At 45.4% G+C, this 24,707-nt stretch overlaps 1 protein-coding gene across 3 annotated transcripts in view; it reads left to right on the forward strand.

The window, feature by feature from the left end:
- Nucleotides 1–24,707, forward strand: part of LOC137424382 (endothelin receptor type B) — a 164,801-nt gene that overhangs the window by 22,754 nt on the left and 117,340 nt on the right. For all 3 annotated transcript variants that reach the window (XM_078775380.1, XM_068111783.2, XM_068111784.2), the window contains one exon: nucleotides 6,726–6,838. In XM_078775380.1, the coding sequence (XP_078631506.1) occupies nucleotides 6,726–6,838 (113 nt within the window). The remainder of the gene's footprint in view (nucleotides 1–6,725; nucleotides 6,839–24,707) is intronic.

Below are 24,707 nucleotides of genomic sequence, written 5' to 3' on the forward strand. Positions count from 1 at the left end.
CCATCTCCACTGCCTCTGACATCAATTCTTCCTGGGAATTCTTCCAAAGCAAACTGATCTCTCTCATGCACAGATTTATCCCATCTCGCCTTCAGTTGTCTTACCCTTCCTCCCGTCCATGGTACACTGAATCTTGTGGTGAGGCAGTTGCCCTGAAACAACTTGCCTTTGCCTCTTGGAAGGCTAATCCAACTGAAGGAAATCTCAGTTCCTTCCACCAAGCTCGGAACAAGTGTGTGTCTACCCTCAGGAGTGCCAGGAAGCACTATCTCTCCTCACTCAAGAATGAACTCTCAAACCTGTCTCCTTCCTCCAAATCCTGGTGGCATCTGGTCAAATCCGTTTCTGGTGTTTGTTCCCCCTCCATCCCCTCCCTTACCTCAAATGGCCACACAGTTGACATCGCACGTGACAAAGCCGAATGCCTCAACTCTGTGTTTGCCTCAAAACCCTTAGTCCCAAACCCATCTCTCTCTGTTCCCACCTTTCCCAGTCGAACCAAACTGCTCCTGGACTCTGTGACCTTCTCTCCTGACAAGGTGGAGGAGTTTTTGTCAAACCTCGACTCTGATTCTGCAACTGCACCAGATGGCATCAGCCCACGGGTCCTAAAATCCTGCTCTGCCGCTCTATCTCACCCTCTCTCTGTTCTTTTCACCCTATCCTTTGCTCAAGGTCATCTGCCAGCATCCTGGAAATCAGCAAACATTACCGCTTTACACAAAAAAGGTGCAAAAACAGATCCTTGTAACTACAGACCAATCAGCCTGCTCCCAATTATCAGCAAAGTCATGGAATCCATCATTGCTTCGGATATGAAATCTTTCCTCTTCTCCAATGGCTTGATCTCTGATCATCAATTTGGTTTCAGACCAGGTCACTCTACTCTGGACATGCTGCTTCTGCTGTCTCAACAATGGATGGAGGTCCTCAATGCCAAACAGGAAATCAGAGCTGTCTCCCTTGACATATCACGTGCCTTCGATACGGTCTGGCACCCAGCTCTGCTCACCAAACTCTCCTCCTATGGTATCCATGGAAATCTCCATGCATGGCTTGCGGACTTCCTCTCTGGTCGTAGTCAACGTGTGGCCCTGAATGGATTTCTCTCATCTCCCCTTCCCTTTCAGGCTGGAGTTCCCCAAGGCAGTGTGCTGGGCCCTGTGCTTTTTCTGGTCTTTATCAATGATCTCTCCGACTCTCTGGAAAATCCTCTGTATCTCTTTGCTGATGACTCCACTCTCTGCCGCTCCATTACTCTTCCCTCAGATCGGCAGTCTGCAGCCTCCTCACTCTCTGAAGACCTGGACAAAATCACAGACTGGTCAAACATGTGGAACATGTCTTTCAATCCTGACAAATCTCACACTCTTACTATGTCTCTCCGAAAAGATCGACTGGACAACCCTCCCATCTACTTTCTCAACAATCCTCTCCAAGAAGTTCTGTCGCTCAAGCTTTTGGGTCTCACCATCTGCCATGATCTTTCTTGGGAAAACCACATTTCCAAGCTGGCCTCCAAAGCCAGTCGCCGACTGGGCATGCTCCGTCGTGCGAAGTCCTTCCTAGGCACACCTGAGCTCCTCACCACATACAAGGCTTTCATCCGCAGCTCAATGGAATACTGTTCTCCCCTATGGGCTGGTGCTCCTGCCTCACACCTGGCTCGGCTTCACGCTGTTGAATCCAAAGCTTTCAGAATCATTGGAATCTCCCGCGATGAAGCTATCTCTGAGGGCCTTTCACTCACTCACCGCAGGCAGGTAGGTGGTCTTTCTGTCTTCTACCGACTCCTCTCCGGCCTTGCTCCCCCAGCTCTCTCTGTGCTCTGTCCCCCAAATATTCCTACAGGTCGCACAAGATCTGCCAGCCACCCTCTGATGGTTAAACTGCCGAAATCTCGGCTCTCTGCTCACCTTCACTCTTTCATGCCTCTTTTCTCCCGCCTCTGGAACAAACTCCCACACTCACTTCAATCACACTCCTCCCTCCAGGTCTTCAAAACAGCTGTTCACCACCATCTCTTATCTTCCCCCATCCAAAACCTTGATCTTTTCTACCCCCACTAATTCACCCCAGATCCACCTTGTTTGAAATTCCAACTTCTTTCCTGGAAGTCTTGGCAGTGTCCATATGTTTTATACCTCTCCCACCCCCCCCCCCCCTTCCCATGCCTCCCCCCCAAAGCCCTCTCCCTCCCACAGTTCTCTCGATGTCTCCATGTCTCTCGGTCCCTGCTCTCAAATGTTGTGTTTGTGTCCTTCCCCCTCTCTCCCCATCTTGTCTACCGCTCCCGATGTTATTTGTTTTGTGTGTCTGTTTGTCTTTCTGTGTGATTAATGTTCGCTCTTTCACGAGCCTCGATCTTGTATACAAAAAAAAAAAAAAAAAAAAAAAAACGCTCTTGAAAATTGGGTCGCCACGCCAAAATCCAAGATGGCCGCCGCCATGTATGTCTGAACCTTGTGAGATTAATATCTTGAAAAATAAGCGAAGTACCAACTTCTAATTTGGTGTGTGGGTGTATCTCGGCATAAGGAAGAACGCTATTGAAAATTGGGTCGCCACGTCAAAATCCAAGATGGCCGCCGCCATGTATGTCTGAACCTTGTGAGCGGAATATCATGAAAAATAAGCGAAGTACCAACTTCTAATCTGGTGTGGGTGTATCTAGGCATAAGGAAGAACGCTATTGAAAATTGGGTCGCCACGTCAAAATCCAAGATGGCCGCCTTGCGTCTTCCACTTTGTCAACTCGCATCACTTCACCGACGGGGGACCTCGGCGTAACACTTGTATAGACAGGTGTGTGCCTTTCCAAATCATGTCCAATCAATTGAATTTACCACAGGTTGACTCCAATCAAGGTGTAGAAACATCTCAAAGATGATCAACAGAAATGGGAGGCACCTGAGCTAAATTTCAAGTGTCAGAGCAAAGGGTATGAATACTTATGTAAATGTGATATTTCAGTTTTTTCTTTTTAATAAATTTGCAAAACTTTATAAAATCCTGTTTTCTCTTTGTCATTGTGGGGTAATGGGGTATTGAGTGTAGATTGATGAGGGAAAAATGAATTTAAACGATATCAGCATAAGGCTGCAACATAACAAAATGTGAAAAAAGTGAAGGGGTCTGAATACTTTCTGAATGCACTGTATATATACATATATAAGTATATATATGTTTTTTAAACATGTGAGAGAAATATGGCAGAGACTTAGATATGGCTGCATTAAGCAGGTATTCACATCATCAAATGGCTTTTTCTCCTGTAATGTTTGATTAAATAAAATACAAATACACACTTTACTATATAAACACATTTTTTGAAGATCTTGCAATGTTCACCTGTGACGGTAAGCTCCATATTGCTCTCCGAGTATAGTACCCCATACCCATATTTAGTGACAATTAACATGTCTGCATGAGATGGAAAACGAAAGCGTTCTCTAAGGACATGATAGCTATAAATACATGTCGGTTGTCCTGTTTGTAATTGTCATCTGAATTTATCTCATGGTGCTGGGATCCCATATTCAAACTGTACATACTGTGTTCACTTGTCAGTTTTGTTTTGTATTTGAAGTCGAAGCTCTTTGTATTTGAGAGTAAGGGGTTATCACACAGGGCGTGAGCGAGCCATATTTCAAGTCAAACTTAACAAGAATCAGGCATAGAGAAAGGGAAGGGGAAAATGGAAAATAAACAGCAAAGAGCAGGGAAAACGGGAAAGAAACAGCAAAGAGGAGGGAACACGGGAAAGAAACAGCAAAGAGGAGGGAACACGGGAAAGAAACAGCAAAGAGGAGGGAACACGGGAAAGACAAAGCAATAAAAAAAGAAGAGTGAGGGACAGCAGAGGAAAAAAAACAAGACCGATAGAGTCTAACAACGTCAGACATGACAGCAGGTTTGTGAAGGAGAAGGACTTGGACAAAAATGTACCCGGTCTGAATGTTGCTATATCCAGTCAATGGTGAAACTGCAAATGGGGAATCCGCGAATGTCACGGATGGAAACCCTTACGTCATTTCCACATTCTGCTTTGAACTCAATATCTCTATTTTCATTCCAAACAGCATCATTCATCATTCTAATCGCAAATGAATACTGTTACGTTTGTGGGGGTAGATGATGAATCTCATACGAAAGTTAGGAATGTGTAAGTTTTAGTATGGACCGTGTGATGCCAAGCAGAAGCCCACCTCGATGTAACTAAGTATGGAATCTATAAAGATAGTAAGATCGTATACATGTTGCCATATGGAGGGTAGTTTTATGCTAATTAATTATAGGGTCTGTAAGGTTAAATTCCCCTGTACGTGATTGCCTCCCTGTGATTTTTCCCTAATGTTCTTATTACATTCAGCCAGCCAGGAAATTGAGGGCTCAGTAAAACAACAACAACTATAACAAATGGACTCACTCCTTCACAGCGCCACCAGGGCCGACAAACAGCATTTTCCGATCGGCACGTAAATGCCGCCTCACGACCTAAATGCCGCCGGCATCATCTGAATATTCCCGAACGACGACTAAACTCGGCCCCCGACGACTCGTAATGGGGAGGCCATGCCCCGGCCTCGTGATTGAGTAGCGCTCGATGATTGGACAGAGTGTGACGTCAGCATGGAACATTTGAGAGCTGGAGGAAAAAAGACGTCTCTCGCCATCTTGGTGGCTCTCTTTTTGGGTGCTGGCGGTTATTGGAGGCAGTTGCATTTTGCTCTCTTTGGTCTGGCGCTTGTTGGAGGCAGTCGCTTGGTTGTTTTGCATGGGAGGACGACAGACGCTCGCCGGTGTGCACCAGAGAGAGAATCGGAGCCATGTTAGCAAGGAAGGATCCTGCCTGCTTGCCTCACGCCGGCGGCCGGCTACAGACGCCATTCCACACTATTTTGTGCGCTTCCCGCATCGTGGTTCGAGGCGACGACCAGCAAGCCTTACCAGCCATTTGGGGATGCAAAGCTAAGTGCCGGGCGGCTTGGAACAAAACATTATTCATTTGCTTTTATTTCCCCCCTTGTTTGTATACGAGCCTGAGTGGAGACGTCTCAATTAGGAATTACAGTTTACATCACCTTTTGTTGTCTTTTACATAACTGTAAATAAATTTATATTCGTTGAATTTTACTTTCTGTCCTGGTTCGTTTCTTTGTTTTGTGGGTTCGGAATAACCCTGTGTGTTTCCAATCAGATAAGGTATTGGGCATTTCCTGCGCACGCCAAAGACAATCCCACCAAAGTTCGAAATATGCCTCTGAGTTCAAGCTCGTCTCGGCTATTCGTCTGAGGCCAGTCTTCATCGGCCACGGACAGGACAATACGATAGGATTAATATATCAAAATATAATGTTAAATCACGATTGTATTGAGATGTCAAACCAGCGAACCGTCGTCATCTGTTCACTTCCGGATTCGGGAGCAAGATCCATGTCGATCGCATTTCAAAATCATAATTTTATTGAGGAATTTCTGAAACCTCCTGCCTAACTTACGACACCCATTGGGACCCAAAAACGTTCCACAGAAGGTTATTATATTTCCTTTGAGTAAAATATGCAACTGTGATGATTACTAAACACGTTCCCCTGTCATGTTACCAGATCCTTAGCTCTGATTGGTGGACGTTTGTGAGGAATGGACAGACCAACGCTGTTCCAGACGGCATTACCCTATGGGCTCTGCCATAATAAGCTGAATAGGAATGGGTGGGCTTGAGGATGGTTAATGAGAGCATAGAAGATTATGAGTGTGAATGCAGAATGACGGGGGAATTTTCGCTCACGGAGGAGTTCTCGGTCACGGAGGAGTTCTGGCTCACAGAGGGGTTTTTGCTCACGTCGGAGTCTTCACTCACGTAGGAGTCCTCACTCACGTAGGAGTCTTCACTCACGTAGGAGTCTTCACTTACGTCGGAGTTTTTGCTCACATTGGACGTTTCGCTCACGGGGAGTTTTCGCTCACTTTGGAGTTTTCGCTCACGGGGGAGTTTTCGCCCACAATGGAGTTTCCGCTCACAATGGAGTTTTCGTTCACGGGGGAGTTTTTGCTCACATTGGAGTTTTCGCTCACATTGGAGTTTTCACTCACATTGGAGTTTTTGCTCACATTGGAGTTTTCTCTCTCATTGGAGTTTTCACTGATGGTGGAGTTTTTGCTAACATTGGAGTTTTTGCTCATGGGGGAGTTTACGCTCACATTGGAGTTTTTGCTCACTGGGGAGTTTTCGCTCACATTGGAGTTTTTGCTCACTGGGGAGTTTTCGCTCACATTGGAGTTTTTGCTCACTGGGGAGTTTTCGCTCACATTGGAGTTTTTAATCACTGGGGAGTTTTCGCTCACATTGGAGTTTTCGCTCACATTGGAGTTTTTGCTCATGGGGGAGTTTTTGCTCACATTGGAGTTTTCACTCACATTGGAGTTTTTGCTCACATTGGAGTTTTCGCTCATGGGGGAGTTTTTGCTCACATTGGAGTTTTTTCTCATGGGGGAGTTTTTGCTTACATTGGAGTTTTCGCTCATGGGGGAGTTTTGCTCATGGGGGAGTTTTCGCTCACATTGAAGTTTTCGCTCATGGGGGAGTTTTCGCTCACATTGGAGTTCTCGCTCATGGGGAATTGAACTTGAACGTGGACTTGAACGTAAGCTCACGAAATTACTTTTCTGATTTTAAAACCCTTCTAAATAAATAGTTAATGACTTTTCCTCTTGATCCTCAGCTACATGCCCAGAACTGGCCATTCGGGGTGGTTCTGTGCAAAGCTGTTCCTTTCCTGCAGAAGATGTCTCTTGGCATCACCGTGCTCAGCCTATGTGTTCTCAGTGTAGACAGGTGAGTTGACGCTCGTGCGTCATTCCTGTTGATTGAAACCATCAGAACTGTTCAGATGTACAGTGCGTATCAAAAAAAAGGTAATCCGAATTCAACGGGTTAATATGCAAAGGTTATTTATTTTGACAATTTACATGTGGTTTACTAATTAAGAGGAGATCCTCAGCTTTCCATTGATACCTTTCATGCATCATTGCTGTCACACATGACCGAGTACATGTTCATTGAAAATGACAAGTTCAAATCGCATTTTTACAAGTTTCGCTAATCGATGCAAGTCAGGTTAATTGGTGCAAAATGAACGTCAGATGTGAACTTTCCTCAGGAATGATTGGCCTTTATGCACCCACACCTTCAACATGTCCACCTCCCCTTTCAACACAGAGCTCACAGCGGCGGAGCATGCCCTGAACTGCTCGTCTCACCATAGCCGGGTTGTTGAGCAAAGCATCTACTTCATGTTGAATATGGCCCTGCAATTCGTCAAGATGACGAGGAGGAGTTATGAACACCTTGTTCTTTAAATGTCCCCAAAGGAAATAATCACATGGTGCGAGGTCAGGTGATCTTGGTGGCCATTCCACTGCATGGTTGAGGACGATGACTCGGTCTCCAAAGAGTTCCCTCAGTCGATCTCGGACAGCGATAAGATGATGTGCTGGGGCGCCGTCTTGGGCCCACCAGAGATATCTGAAGACACCACAAACCTGTCGCTCAAAGTTCTCCTCCAGCTGCGGTAAAACTTCATCATTGATCATCTGCAGATACATGTTACCATTGACATTCCTTTGAAAGAAAAATGGTCCGATCACCTGACCACTTCCACAAAGTCCCAACCAAACAGTCCACTTTTGTCGATTCATGTTGGTGTCTGAATTAAATTCCGGGGGTTGTCCTGTCGGTGCATATTCAAGAACATTATGGGTATTAACCTTGCCGTCCATGGCGAAAGCAGCTTCTTCGCCGATAACGAGATACCGCAGGAAATTGACATGTGCTTTGCAACGTGCTATCAACCATCCGGCAAGCACCAGCCTCCTGGCAAAATCCCCTGACATAAGTTTATGCTGGATGTGAATCCGATATGGATGTTGGTGGAGGTCCAGTCTTGTGATTAGGTTGAATGTTGCCAAAGGCAATCCCGTCCCATTTTGTCTTGCGCTGGTATCCCTAGGATGCTCCAAAACTTGCTGCCTTACTGCTGCAATGTTCATTTCCGATCGCCCAGTGCGCCTCCTACCAGAATGCCCCTTGTTGCGGTTGAGGCTAGTGCCATGCTCTTGGTATTTTCTAACATTCGCCCAGATGGTTTTGGCTGCTGGAGGCTCCCGTTCTGGGAAACGTTCCCTGAACGCATCATGAGTTTGTTGCAAACTTCCAGTTTGGTGAAAGGTTGTAACCACGAAGGTCTGCTGTTCAGTCGTAGGTTGAACCATCTTTTCAATGACTCAGACTGTCTCTAAACTCATACACTGTAGGCCCATCTTAAATACCCATCGTGAACAAAGGATGACGCAACCGACGATTACCAGTCCAGCTTAACAATTTTACATAATCAACTTGGCAGTCGACAAGTAATGCGTCCATTTCAAATAGTCCTTGAGCCAGACCAAAAGTAATGCTCCGGCGGGGGGAGTAATTCTCATTATGATTTTCCATTAGACCAATGTCTCAAGTGTCAGAAAAGGTGTGATGGACATCTGAGAACGGTAGCTTAGTGCCCGGATGGACGCCATCTTTGAAACCACCCAGCTCGAAAATGCCCATTTGGTGGGGTACATTGTTGCACGTGTATCTGGACTTCTATACTAGCTATCGATGTGCGGTTGACGACTAAATATACGTCCGATGTGTACCGTCTAAATAAAAAATAATATGAAGCATTTTGTTTTAGATTAATTATTATAAAAATCAATTATCGAAAAAAAATCATATATTTTTCAATATTTTATTATTAGACTTGTACTTTTTTTAGTGAAACAACACTGGTATGATTTTCCAAATTATGCATTGTGCTACACCGTTTATCTGTCTATAAAAATAACTCAAAAACTAAAACATATCATCCACCACGAGTTTACAACAAATAAATGTAAAGAGGCATAAAATGACTTAGGCCGCCGCTGGCATTATCTATTCTGACGATAACGCAAGTTAGGAATGTCGTACGGAGAGGATTTTAACACCATACGATATCTAATAAGCAGGCGGAAATTGTTACATAGGAAATCTGCACTTTGGTGGCCATCTTGGATTTCAAAATGGCCGCCAATTATATTAATTATTCATTACTAGAGTTTGGAAAGACGTATGGAGCTGATTTTAACACCATACGATGTATATTCCTAATAAGCAAGCGGAGGTATCATTGAACATGTCATGTTTTAGTCAAATAACACCGGTATGATCTTCCAAATTATACATTTTGCTAAACCGTTTATCTGTCTATAAAGATTTTCAGGCAATTTGGCCTGCATTATAATAGAGAACAACATATGCTATACAATATACAGTGCACACAAAGTTAATCATCAGAGTCGCCATCAGAGTCATTGGCATCCTGAGCCATGATAGCATCATCCTGCACCATGTTGGAGCATCCCTGCAGCTTACACACAACAGTGCACTTCAACCCATTCAGTATGCAGGAGCAATCTGACGGTCGACACGTCCTTCTGCATGTGCATGAGATGAGATTCAAGACGACATCTGGAGCTGGTAGACCCGCCATCCATCGGATTGTGAGCGAACCGCCATCATCGAGTTCCCAACCATGTCCTGCTGATGGTGTTGGGACGTCTGGTAGGTTTTCAAGGCTGCGTCGCCAGATAGCCGCCTGATAGTTGGCCCTAAGCGTATGCTGCATCAAGGAGTCTTCACAAGGCGGCAATTGTCCAGATTCGATCTGGCCCTTCTTTGCACAGAACATGTGATAACGGAGCGAATTAACACCGACGATCTTCGTGTTCTTGGCGTACAGCTGACACGTGAAGGCCTGAATGCTATTGAAGACGTCTGTTGGTACATTCCACGAAGATCCCAGATCTGTGAATGCTTGAAGATACAGCTCATTCGCTTGCACAAGCTTCAAAGCCTTTATCTTTCCTTGGCTAGCCAGAGCACTCACAGTGTCACACCCGCTCCATGCATGAAGCCCTGGCAATGCACTGCAAACTCCAGACCCCAATACCGCAGCCAACTTTCCAACGTCGATCATTCTGACTCGAACCTTTGTTCCTCGTCTGATGAAGAGCTGACTATCGATGGTTCTGCTGAGATGAAGACTGATGATCAGAACGTCGGTGTCATCTGCCACTAAGATGATCGTCTTGTAGTGGGTAGCGGCGTGCTTTGCGTGGAGAAACATACGCGTGTCTGCTTCCTCGTGGCTACATTCGAGTGCTTGCACCAACTTCCACCTATCGCGGGTCAGTACCAGACATTTTTCACCACAGGTGACATACAGTGTTCTGTTGCCTAGCTTTTCGCGATTTGTTTCATGTTTCCACGACTCCGCCAGAAACACAACCAGTTTCTCCTTTGTCTGGCTGCAAGCAAGGAGACGCCGCCAGTTCATGATTTTGTGTGCGGGTCTGATCTCGCTGAAACTGATGCCTTCATTTGAACCGCGGTTCACACGCTCAGCTGCTTTGATGGATTCTTCTGTGTATGTGTCAAAGACAACATCGATGCACTCACTGCCTTGACCAGCGTGAAGCGCTGCAGCAAGGATGCGGTCAGATAGTTCTTCGAACGTGTCGTTCTCGCCATGCATCTTTTGTATGAGAGCCATCGCATCAATTATTGTTGCACTTCGCTTGTCAACGTTCTCGGCTGGTTCCACAAGACCTTCCATGTGTTTCGCAAGTGCAGCTTTGTTCGTTTTTTTCATTGACCCATCAACGTTTGCCAAAGACCATGGTAACGGCCCTAGTGGGTGACAAAGGACAAGTTGCATGTCGAGGTTCCTTGTCTTGGCGATGAGTATCATGGTGGCAAACAGTTGTCTGTCAGCTCTCAGGACGATCTCCTTGTTTGTGCCCTTCACAACTTTCTGCTTGATCTTACCAAAGGTCTTCAAGTTTAGCTTGTTCAATGTGTCATGAAAGCCTGTTCCCTCTTCAAGACGTTTCTGGAAGCTTTGATACGCCGCTTCCCCCTTTTGCAGGGCGTTGAGTAGGTCATTAGAAACGTCCTCCCTCGCAGCCGCTCCGGTAGATATACTGAGAAGACATGACGGATCATCGGCGAATGGATTGGTCCAGTCATTTTCCAGTAGATCACAGATAGCTGTGACGCCAGACTCATCACGTTTGATGCGAGAAGTAGACAAGTCAGGGTGCTTGGCGTGAGATGTGTCACTGCCATTCACAAGGATAGTTTCTCGTAGTTGCCTCAGTGCAGTAGCCCGATTTTCTGCAGTTAGATAGTATCGTGACACAGCCCCTTGTCGAAGACTAAAACCTCGTGTTCCTCCAGCTGTTTGCGTATCTTTGTTTACTGTTTCTTCTGTTGTCTGATCAACAGCGATTCTGGCAAATGGATTCCCTGGTCTAAGCTGTACGGAGAAGTAGCCTTGATTGAAATGCCTGTACAACTCGGGGCATGTTTCGTGGAGTTGCGTCATCTGTGCATAGTACACTGGTAGATATCTAGCATAGTTCACCTTGTTCATTGCGAAACACCAAGGGATCACTCTTCTGACACAAGCCAAGTGAAGCATCCAGTTGCCTTCTCTATCCGCACGAATCAACCCCAGCAGGGTCTCTACCATATCAATATACATCATCCAGAAGCGAGCCAGGTCTCCATGTTTGGTTCGCAGAAAATGTAGGTATTTCGCGAACATGTCAAAGCTCTGTACACATGAATCATCATCGAGAGCAGCAGCGAGAGTCTCGTGGCAAACATCCTCCTTGATGCTGCGAATTTTGAGGTCAGTGCTTCGAATCTGGGGTTCCTTGTCAGGATGATTGCTTTCTATCCACACCTGGAAGCCCTTCCAAATGATGCGCATTAGTGCCTCGTACATCAACTTGTGGAGTCGCACAGCACGGTTGTATTGCTTGCCTTCCAGAACCCTGTTGATGGAACCTTCAGCGATTACTCCTGACTCAACAGCTACATCCCGAAGGCCTGCATCTCCAAACATTTTCCCAATGCTCGACATGAAGTTACAGATGGTATGGAAGTTCCCCATCATGAGCACGATTCTTCCATATCGATCGACATCTTTCCATGCTATTTCGGTCGCCTTAGCAAATAGTGCCTGGTCTAGCACCACCGGTATACGCTCAAGCTGAAGTGATGACATGATGTTCAGAGCTTCTCTGAGGATTTCTTGCACTGTTGCCATATCTGTGGCAGGCGCGTTTATAGTCGGCAGGTAGCCAACTACATCTTCCGTCACCTGAACACGATCTCTAGTCATGATGTTGAAACCAGTCCACAAACTGATTGTCTGGTCGCATGGTTCCAGCATGCGAGTCATAATCCATACGTGATTTCGGCGCTGCGCAAGGGATGTTGCGCCTGCAAGAGTGTCAGAAAGATCTGCAGGCTTGATTGCAGGTGGGCCCTCTCGTTTCCCACCGCTGTATATTGGAAGTAAATCGCTGGATGACGGGATAGATCGCTTCTTATCTGCTTTGGATACTGCCGATGGAGGTTGGGGCGGCAAACACGACTGCGACTTCGGTTGGACGATGATACCGTTGACGCGATGCGATGTTCCGCCACCACTCAGCGATTCCTCTAGCCTGTCGATGTTATCGAATGCTAATACAGTCGGGACCGAAGGGTGCACATGTGACGGAAGTGGTACTGTATCTTTCTCCACACTTGCTAATTTGTCTATGCATAGCGCTGTCTCGATTTCTTCCAGAACTGTGTACGAACATCCGTGCCCGAGTCGATTCAATATTCTGATGACCTCTGTATTACCGGTGAGCGTTTTCATGACCCACGGAAGTAGGACATGCTTCGATGTTCTGATGGTACCCCGGTGTACAGCATTGATGATATCTTGAGCCATCGACCATACCAGTGTGTCGGCACGCGCAGAGCTACCCCCACTCCCGCAAATCAAAGTATGCAGAAATACACGAAGAGAATCTGGTATCTTCACGTAATCTGAAGTGAGTTCTGCTGGCTGAGGCGGCCAACGTTCATTGTAATGAGCATCTTTGATCTGGTGTCGCAGTGAAGTAGCTGCACGCACAATGTTACTTTCACCGTCCGTTCGTTCAAATGCTTTCACTTCTGCTTTCAGGTTTACGCACTCTGCAGCAATCTCTCGCTTTGTCAGATTATCGGGCATCAAGTATACACGGTGTTTCACATTGAAGAAGATGAGCGATTCTCCAAACTCTCTTTGTAATGTGCGCTGCAGATTCTTCTTGATGGAGTCACGAACATCAACTGAAAATGTATCTGAAGACAGGATATCTGTTGCAACATCAACTATTGGAACAATCCTCGGGTTCAAGAACAAGTCAGTGCGAATGAAATTGAATATACATCGTATCATTTCTTTTTTCTCGATATTATCTTCAATGTCAGTTTCTACTTGAGGTTTTTGGGGCCGTGTGTAGTTTCTATAGCAGGAGAAGTGGTAGTGAGCCTCAGCTGCAACCATATCTCGTGTAGTCAATGCCAAAACTCTCTCATCATTGCGAGCTGTCGCAGCATCTCTTATTGTCTTATCTGCTCGAAGTTCAACAGCCAAGACAACTGTTTCACGGGTACGACTGCCTTTTATGAATTTTGAAGCACGCTGGCAAAAAATGCATTTATCATCGTAGACCGTTGAAGTTGATCCTGTCTCTTCCCGTGATGATCGCCGTCGCACCGCATCGCCAGTATCAACTGAAGAACTTCTAGCTGCATTGGTCAAAGTAGCTAGGTGGTTTTTGTGAGTGAAGTCTGATCTACAAGCCCTATGGTATAATATTGGAATATTAGGAAGTTCAACTGCGCCTTCTTGGACGAGCTTTAGAATTGGATAAAAGTTTCTAACTGCGGCTGTGTCACACAATGTCTTCCAAGAACTGTTGCCCGCTGCCTTGCTTAGTTCAGAGAGTGGCGACTTCTTGCTGCACAGGATGCACGTTCCGGACTCAGGTTCAATCTTCGCCCGTTTCGCCTCGACACCGGCCATCTCAGCTGAAAGAACAAAAAGACTGACGTTAGATTACTCCGATATCCGAAAAGCTCGCCAGCTTACATAGACATACTCATCCAAGTCAGTGAACATGTTAGATGGCGCCACAATACAACTCTATAATAGAGTTGTATGTGGCGCCATCTAACATGTTCACTTTTAGTTCTTAAGCCACCCACCCCCCCCCCCCCCCTCAGAAATTAATCAGGTCACCGCAACAAATCTCAGACTGAGATATAGAATATAGAATATAGATATAGAATAGACTGACGTCACTTTCGGCACTGGGTTCTGTGGGTTGATTATCGGCGGGAAATTCCAACTGACATAGTTTCGGTTTGTGGAAAGTGCATGCCTTTTCATATATTTTTTGTGTAAACTCGTGGTGGATGATATGTTTTAGTTTTTGAGTTATTTTTATAGACAGATAAACGGTGTAGCACAATGCATAATTTGGAAAATCATACCAGTGTTGTTTCACTAAAAAAAGTACAAGTCTAATAATAAAATATTGAAAAATATGATTTTTTTTCGATAATTGATTTTTATAATAATTAATCTAAAACAAAATGCTTCATATTATTTTTTATTTAGACGGTACACATCGGACGTATATTTAGTCGTCAACCGCACATCGATAGCTAGTATAGAAGTCCAGATACACGTGCAACAATGTACCCCACCAAATGGGCATTTTCGAGCTGGGTGGTTTCAAAGATGGCGTCCATCCGGGCACTAAGCTACCGTTCTCAGATGTCCATCACACCTTTTCTGACACTTGAGACATTGGTCTAATGGAAAATCATAATGAGAATTACTCCCCCCGCCGGAGCATTCACTTCAAAATATGGCCGGTTGGCTCAAGGACTAAAAACTGTCTTGCACCGATTAGCCAAACTTGTAAAAATGCGATTTGAACTTGTCATTTTCAATGAACATGTACTCGGTCATGTGTGACAGCAATGATGCATGAAAGGCATCAATGGAAAGCTGCGGATCTCCTCATAATTAGAAAACCACGTGCAAATTGTCAAAATAAATAACCTTTTGCATATTAACCCCTTGAATTCGGATTACCTTTTTTTTGATAAGCACTGAATATCTCGCTCCACAAACACTATCTCTCGCTCCACAAACACTATATCTCGCTCCACAAACACGATCTCTCGCTCCACAAACACTATCTCTCTCTCTCTCTCTCTCCACAAACAATATATCTCGCTCCACAAACACTATATCACGCTCTACAAACACGATCTCTCGCTCCACAAACACTATATCTCGCTCCACAAACACTATATCTCGCTCCACAAACACTATCTCTCGCTCCACAAACATGATCTCTCGCTCCACAAACACTACATCTCGCTTCACAAACACTATAACTGGCTCCACAAACACTATATCTCGCTCCACAAACACGATCTCCCGCTCCACAAACACTATATCTCGCTCCACAAACACTACATCTCGCTCCACAAACATGATCTCTCGCTCCACAAACGCGATCTCTCGCTCCACAAACACTATATATTGCTCCACAAACACTATGTCTCGCTCCACAAACACTATATCTCGCTCCACAAACACTATCTCTCGCTCCACAAACACAATATCTCGCTCCACAAACACTATATCTCGCTCCACAAACACTATATCTCACTCCACAAACACTATATCTTGCTCCAAAAACACGATCTCTCGCTCCACAAACACTATCTCTCGCTCCACAAACACTATATCTCGTTCCACAAACACTATATCTTGCTTCACAAACACTATATCTCACTCCACAAACACTATCTCTCGCTCCACAAACACTATATCTCGCTCCACAAACACGATCTCTCGCTCCACAAACACTATCTCTCGCTGCCCAAACACTATCTCTCGCTCCAGAAACACTATATCTCACTCCACAAACACTATATCTCGCTCCACAAACACGATATCTCGCTCCACAAACACTATATCTCGCTCCACAAACCATATCTCTCGCTCCACAAACACTATATCTCGCTCCACAAACACTATCTCTCGCTCCACAAACACGATCTCTCGCTCCACAAACACTATCTCTCGCTTCACAAACACTATATCTCGCTCCACAAACAATATATCTCGCTCCACAAACACGATCTCCCGCTCCACAAACACGATCTCTCGCTCCACAAACACTATATCTCGCTCCACAAACACTATATCTCGCTCCACAAACACTATATCTCGCACCACAAACACTTTCTCTCGCTCCACAAACACTATATCTCACTCCACAAACTATCTCTCGCTCCACAAACACTATCTCTCGCTCCCCAAACACTATCTCTCACTCCAGAAATACTTTATCTCACTCCACAAACACTATATCTCGCTCCACAAACACGATATCTCGCTCCACAAACACTATATCTCGCTCCACAAACCCTATATCTCGCTCCACAAACACTATAACTGGCTCCACAAACACTATATCTCGCTCCACAAACACGATCTCCCGCTCCACAAACACTATATCTCGCTCCACAAACACTACATCTCGCTCCACAAACATGATCTCTCGCTCCACAAACGCGATCTCTCGCTCCACAAACACTATATCTTGCTCCACAAACACTATATCTCGCTCCACAAACACTATATCTCGCTCCACAAACACTATCTCTCACTCCACAAACACTATCTCTCGCTTCACAAACACTATATCTCGCCCCACAAACACTATCTCTCGCTCCACTAACACTATCTCTCGCTCCACAAACACTATATCTCACTCCCCAAACACTATCGCTCGCTCCACAAACACAATCTCTCGCTCCACAAACACGATCTCTCGCTCCACAAACACTATCTCTCTCTCTCCACAAACACTATATCTCGCTCTACAAACACTATATCACGCTCTACAAACACGATCTCTCGCTCCACAAACACTATATCTCGCTCCACAAACACTATATCTCGCTCCACAAACACTATCTCTCACTCCACAAACACTATCTCTCGCTTCACAAACACTATATCTCGCTCCACAAACACTATATCTCGCACCGCAAACACTATCTCTCGCTTCACAAACACTACATCTCCCTCCACAAACACTATCTCTCGCTCCACTAACACTATCTCTCGCTCCACAAACACTATATCTCACTCCCCAAACACTATCTCTCACTCCACAAACACTATCTCTCGCTCCACAAACACTATATCTCGCTCCACAAACACTATAACTCGCTCCACAAACACGATCTCTCGCTCCACAAACACGATATCTCGCTCCACAAACACGATATCTCGCTCCACAAACACGATATCTCGCTCCACAAACACGATCTCTTGCTCCACAAACACGATATCTCGCTCCACAAACATGATATCTCGCTCCACAAACATGATATCTCGCTCCACAAACACGATATCTCGCTCCACAAACACGATATCTCGCTCTACAAACACGATCTCTCGCTCCACAAACACAATATCTCGCTCCACAAACACAATATATCGCTCCACAAACACGATCTATTGCTCCACAAACACGATCTCTCGCTCCACAAACACTACATCCCGCTTCACAAACACTATAGCTCAGTCCACAAACACTATATCTCGCTCCACAAACACGATCTCCCGCTCCACAAACACTATATCTCGCTCCACAAACACTATATCTCGCTCCACAAACACGATCTCTCGCTCCACAAACACTTTCTCTCTCTCTCTCCACAAACACGATATCTCGCTCCACAAACACTATATCACGCTCTACAAACACGATCTCTCGCTCCACAAACACTATATCTCGCTCCACAAACACTATATCTCGCTCCACAAACACTATCTCTCGCTCCACAAACACGATCTATTGCTCCACAAACACGATCTCTCGCTCCACAAGCACTACATCCCGCTTCACAAACACTATAGCTCAGTCCACAAACACTATATCTCGCTCCACAAACACGATCTCCCGCTCCACAAACACGATCTCCCGCTCCACAAACACTATATCTCGCTCCACAAACACTATATCTCGCTCCACAAACATGCTCTCTCGCTCCACAAACGCGATCTCTCTCTCCACAAACAATATATCTCGCTCCACAAACACTATATCACGCTCTACAAACACGATCTCTCGCTCCACAAACACGATCTCCCGCTCCACAAACACTATATCTCGCTCCACAAACACTACATCTCGCTCCACAAACATGATGTCTCGCTCCACAAACGCGATCTCTCGCTCCACAAACACTATATCTTGCTCCACAAACACTATGTCTCGCTCCACAAACACTATATCTCGCTCCACAAACACTATCTCTCGCTCCACAAACACAATATCTCGCTCCACAAACACTATATCTCGCTCCACAAACACTATATCTCACTCCACAAACACTATATCTTGCTCCAAAAACACGATCTCTCGCTCCACAAACACGATATCTCGCTCCACAAACACGATATCTCGCTCCACAAACACTATATCTCGTTCCACAAACACTATATCTTGCTTCATAAACACTATATCTCACTCCACAAACACTATCTCTCGCTCCACAAACACTATATCTCGCTCCACAAACACGATCTCTCGCTCCACAAACACTATCTCTCGCTGCCCAAACACTATCTCTCGCTCCAGAAACACTATATCTCACTCCACAAACACTATATCTCGCTCCACAAACACGATATCTCGCTCCACAAACACTATATCTCGCTCCACAAACCATATCTCTCGCTCCACAAACACTATATCTCGCTCCACAAACACTATCTCTCACTCCACAAACACAATCTCTCGCTCCACAAACACTATCTCTCGCTTCACAAACACTATATCTCGCTCCACAAACAATATATCTCGCTCCACAAACACGATCTCCCGCTCCACAAACACGATCTCTCGCTCCACAAACACTATATCTCGCTCCACAAACACTATATCTCGCTCCACAAACACTATATCTCGCTCCACAAACACTATATCTCACTCCACAAACTATATCTCGCTCCACAAACACGATATCTCGCTCCACAAACACTATATCTCGCTCCACAAACACTACATCTCGCTCCACAAACACTATCTCTCGCTCCACAAACACTATCTCTCGCTCCACAAACACTATCTCTCGCTCCACAAACACTATCTCTCGCTCCACAAACACGATCTCTCGCTCCACAAACACAATATCTCGCTCCACAAACACTATATCTCGTTCCACAAACACTATATCTTGCTTCACAAACACTATATCTCACTCCACAAACACTATCTCTCGCTCCACAAACACTATATCTTGCTCCCCAAACACTATATCTTGCTCCACAAACACTATATCTCGCTCCACAAACATGATCTCTCGCTCCACAAACACTATCTCTCGCTCCCCAAACACTATCTCTCACTCCAGAAATACTATATCTCACTCCACAAACACGATATCTCGCTCCACAAACACGATATCTCGCTCCACAAACACTATATCTCGCTCCACAAACCCTATATCTCGCTCCACAAACACTATATCTCGCTCCACAAACACGATCTCCCACTCCATAAACACGATCTCAAGCTCCACAAACACTATATCTCGCTCCACAAACACTATATCTCGCTCCACAAACACTATATCTCGCACCACAAACACTATCTCTCGCTTCACAAACACTATATATCGCCCCACAAACACTATCTCTCGCTCCACTAACACTATCTCTCGCTCCACAAACACTATATCTCACTCCCCAAACACTATCGCTCGCTCCACAAACACTATATCTCGCTCCACAAACACTATATCTCGCTCCACAAACACTATATCTCGCTCCACAAAACACGATCTCTCGCTCCACAAACACGATATCTCGCTCCACAAACACGATATCTCGCTCCACAAACACGATATCTCGCTCCACAAACACGATCTCTTGCTCCACAAACACGATATCTCGCTCCACAAACATGATATCTCGCTCCACAAACACGATATCTTGCTCCACAAACACGATATCTCGCTCCACAAACACGATCTCTCGCTCCACAAACACGATCTCTCGCTCCACAAACACGATATCTCGCTCCACAAACACGATATCTCGCTCCACAAACACGATATCTCGCTCCACAAACACGATCTCTTGCTCCACAAACACGATATCTCGCTCCACAAACATGATATCTCGCTCCACAAACACGATATCTTGCTCCACAAACACGATCTCTCGCTCCACAAACACGATCTCTCGCTCCACAAACACGATCTCTCGCTCCACAAACACAATATCTCGCTCCACAAACACTACATATCGCTCCACAAACACCATCTCTCGCTCCACAAACACTATATCTCGCTCCACAGGCACTATATCTCGCTCCACAAACACTACATCTCGCTCCACAAACACTATATCTCACTCCACAAACACAATATCTCGCTCCACAAACACTATCTCTCGCTCCACAAACACGATCTCTCGCTCCACAAACACTATCTCTCTCTCTCTCCACAAACACTATATCTTGCTCCACAAACGCTACTTCTCACTCCACAAACACAATATCTCACTCCACAAACACAATATCTCGCTCCACAAACACAATCTCTCGCTCCACAAACACGATCTCTCGCTCCACAAACACTATCTCTCTCTCTCCACAAACACTATATCACGCTCTACAAACACGATCTCTCGCTCCACAAACACTATATCTCGCTCCACAAACACTATATCTCGCTCCACAAACACTATCTCTCACTCCACAAACACTATCTCTCGCTTCACAAACACTATATCTCGCTCCACAAACAATATATCTCGCTCCACAAACACGATCTCCCGCTCCACAAACACGATCTCTCGCTCCACAAACACGATCTCTCGCTCCACAAACACTATATCTCGCTCCACAAATACTATATCTCGCTCCACAAACACTATATCTCGCACCGCAAACACTATCTCTCGCTTCACAAACACTACATCTCCCTCCACAAACACTATCTCTCGCTCCACTAACACTATCTCTCGCTCCACAAACACTATATCTCGCTCCACAAACACGATCTCTCGCTCCACAAACACGATCTCTCGCTCCACAAACCCGATATCTCGCTCTACAAACACGATATCTCGCTCCACAAACACGATATCTCGCTCCACAAACACGATCTCTTGCTCCACAAACACGATATCTCGCTCCACAAACATGATATCTCGCTCCACAAACATGATATCTCGCTCCACAAACACGATATCTCGCTCCACAAACACGATATCTCGCTCTACAAACACGATCTCTCGCTCCACAAACACGATCTCTCGCTCCACAAACACAATATCTCGCTCCACAAACACAATATATCGCTCCACAAACACAATCTCTCGCTCCACAAACACTTTCTCTCTCTCCACAAACACGATATCTCGCTCCACAAACACTATATCACGCTCTACAAACACGATCTCTCGCTCCACAAACACTATATCTCGCTCCACAAACACTATATCTCGCTCCACAAACACTATCTCTCGCTCCACAAACACGATCTATTGCTCCACAAACACGATCTCTCGCTCCACAAGCACTACATCCCGCTTCACAAACACTATAGCTCAGTCCACAAACACTATATCTCGCTCCACAAACACGATCTCCCGCTCCACAAACACTATATCTCGCTCCACAAACGCTATATCTCGCTCCACAAACGCGATCTCTCTCTCCACAAACAATATATCTCGCTCCACAAACACTATATCACGCTCTACAAACACGATCTCTCGCTCCACAAACACGATCTCCCGCTCCACAAACACTATATCTCGCTCCACAAACACTATATCTCGCTCCACAAACACTACATCTCGCTCCACAAACATGATCTCTCGCTCCACAAACGCGATCTCTCGCTCCACAAACACTATATCTTGCTCCACAAACACAATGTCTCGCTCCACAAACACTATATCTCGCTCCACAAACACTATCTCTCGCTCCACAAACACAATATCTCGCTCCACAAACACTATATCTCGCTCCACAAACACTATATCTCACTCCACAAACACTATATCTTGCTCCAAAAACACGATCTCTCGCTCCACAAACACTATCTCTCGCTCCACAAACACGATATCTCGCTCCACAAACACTATATCTCGTTCCACAAACACTATATCTTGCTTCACAAACACTATATCTCACTCCACAAACACTATCTCTCGCTCCACAAACACTATATCTCGCTCCACAAACACGATCTCTCGCTCCACAAACACTATCTCTCGCTGCCCAAACACTATCTCTCGCTCCAGAAACACTATATCTCACTCCACAAACACTATATCTCGTTCCACAAACACTATATCTCGCTCCACAAACCATATCTCTCGCTCCACAAACACTATATCTCGCTCCACAAACACTATCTCTCGCTCCACAAACACAATCTCTCGCTCCACAAACACTATCTCTCGCTTCACAAACACTATATCTCGCTCCACAAACAATATATCTCGCTCCACAAACATGATCTCCCGCTCCACAAACACGATCTCTCGCTCCACAAACACTATATCTCGCTCCACAAACACTATATCTCGCTCCACAAACACTATATCTCGCTCCACAAACACTATATCTCACTCCACAAACTATATCTCGCTCCACAAACACGATATCTCGCTCCACAAACACTATATCTCGCTCCACAAACACTACATCTCGCTCCACAAACACTATCTCTCGCTCCACAAACACTATCTCTCGCTCCACAAACACTATCTCTCGCTCCACAAACACTATCTCTCGCTCCACAAACACTATATCTCGCTCCACAAACACTATATCTCGCTCCACAAACACTATATCTCGCTCCACAAACACTATATCTCACTCCACAAACTATATCTCGCTCCACAAACACGATATCTCGCTCCACAAACACTATATCTCGCTCCACAAACACTACATCTCGCTCCACAAACACTATCTCTCGCTCCACAAACACTATCTCTCGCTCCACAAACACTATCTCTCGCTCCACAAACACTATCTCTCGCTCCACAAACACTATCTCTCGCTCCACAAACATGATATCTCGCTCCACAAACACTATATCTCGCTCCACAAACACTACATCTCGCTCCACAAACACTATCTCTCGCTCCACAAACACTATCTCTCGCTCCACAAACACTATCTCTCGCTCCACAAACACTATATCTCGCTCCACAAACACTATATCTCGCTCCACAAACACTATCTCTCACTCCACAAACACTATCTCTCGCTTCACAAACACTATATCTCGCTCCACAAACAATATAACTCGCTCCACAAACACGATCTCCCGCTCCACAAACACGATCTCTCGCTCCACAAACACGATCTCTCGCTCCACAAACACTATATCTCGCTCCACAAATACTATATCTCGCTCCACAAACACTATATCTCGCACCGCAAACACTATCTCTCGCTTCACAAACACTACATCTCCCTCCACAAACACTATCTCTCGCTCCACTAACACTATCTCTCGCTCCACAAACACTATATCTCGCTCCACAAACACGATCTCTCGCTCCACAAACACGATCTCTCGCTCCACAAACACGATATCTCGCTCTACAAACACGATATCTCGCTCCACAAACACGATATCTCGCTCCACAAACACGATCTCTTGCTCCACAAACACGATATCTCGCTCCACAAACATGATATCTCGCTCCACAAACATGATATCTCGCTCCACAAACATGATATCTCGCTCCACAAACACGATATCTCGCTCCACAAACACGATATCTCGCTCTACAAACACGATCTCTCGCTCCACAAACACAATATCTCGCTCCACAAACACAATATATCGCTCCACAAACACAATCTCTCGCTCCACAAACACTTTCTCTCTCTCCACAAACACGATATCTCGCTCCACAAACACTATATCACGCTCTACAAACACGATCTCTCGCTCCACAAACACTATATCTCGCTCCACAAACACTATATCTCGCTCCACAAACACTATCTCTCGCTCCACAAACACGATCTATTGCTCCACAAACACGATCTCTCGCTCCACAAGCACTACATCCCGCTTCACAAACACTATAGCTCAGTCCACAAACACTATATCTCGCTCCACAAACACGATCTCCCGCTCCACAAACACTATATCTCGCTCCACAAACGCTATATCTCGCTCCACAAACATGCTCTCTCGCTCCACAAACGCGATCTCTCTCTCCACAAACAATATATCTCGCTCCACAAACACTATATCACGCTCTACAAACACGATCTCTCGCTCCACAAACACGATCTCCCGCTCCACAAACACTATATCTCGCTCCACAAACACTACATCTCGCTCCACAAACATGATCTCTCGCTCCACAAACGCGATCTCTCGCTCCACAAACACTATATCTTGCTCCACAAACACTATGTCTCGCTCCACAAACACTATATCTCGCTCCACAAACACTATCTCTCGCTCCACAAACACAATATCTCGCTCCACAAACACTATATCTCGCTCCACAAACACTATATCTCACTCCACAAACACTATATCTTGCTCCAAAAACACGATCTCTCGCTCCACAAACACTATCTCTCGCTCCACAAACACGATATCTCGCTCCACAAACACTATATCTCGTTCCACAAAC

This window comes from Myxine glutinosa, chromosome 4 (assembly GCF_964187855.1).
Source record: "Myxine glutinosa chromosome 4, kmMyxGlut1.1, whole genome shotgun sequence".
Taxonomy (NCBI): Eukaryota; Metazoa; Chordata; class Myxini; order Myxiniformes; family Myxinidae; genus Myxine; species Myxine glutinosa.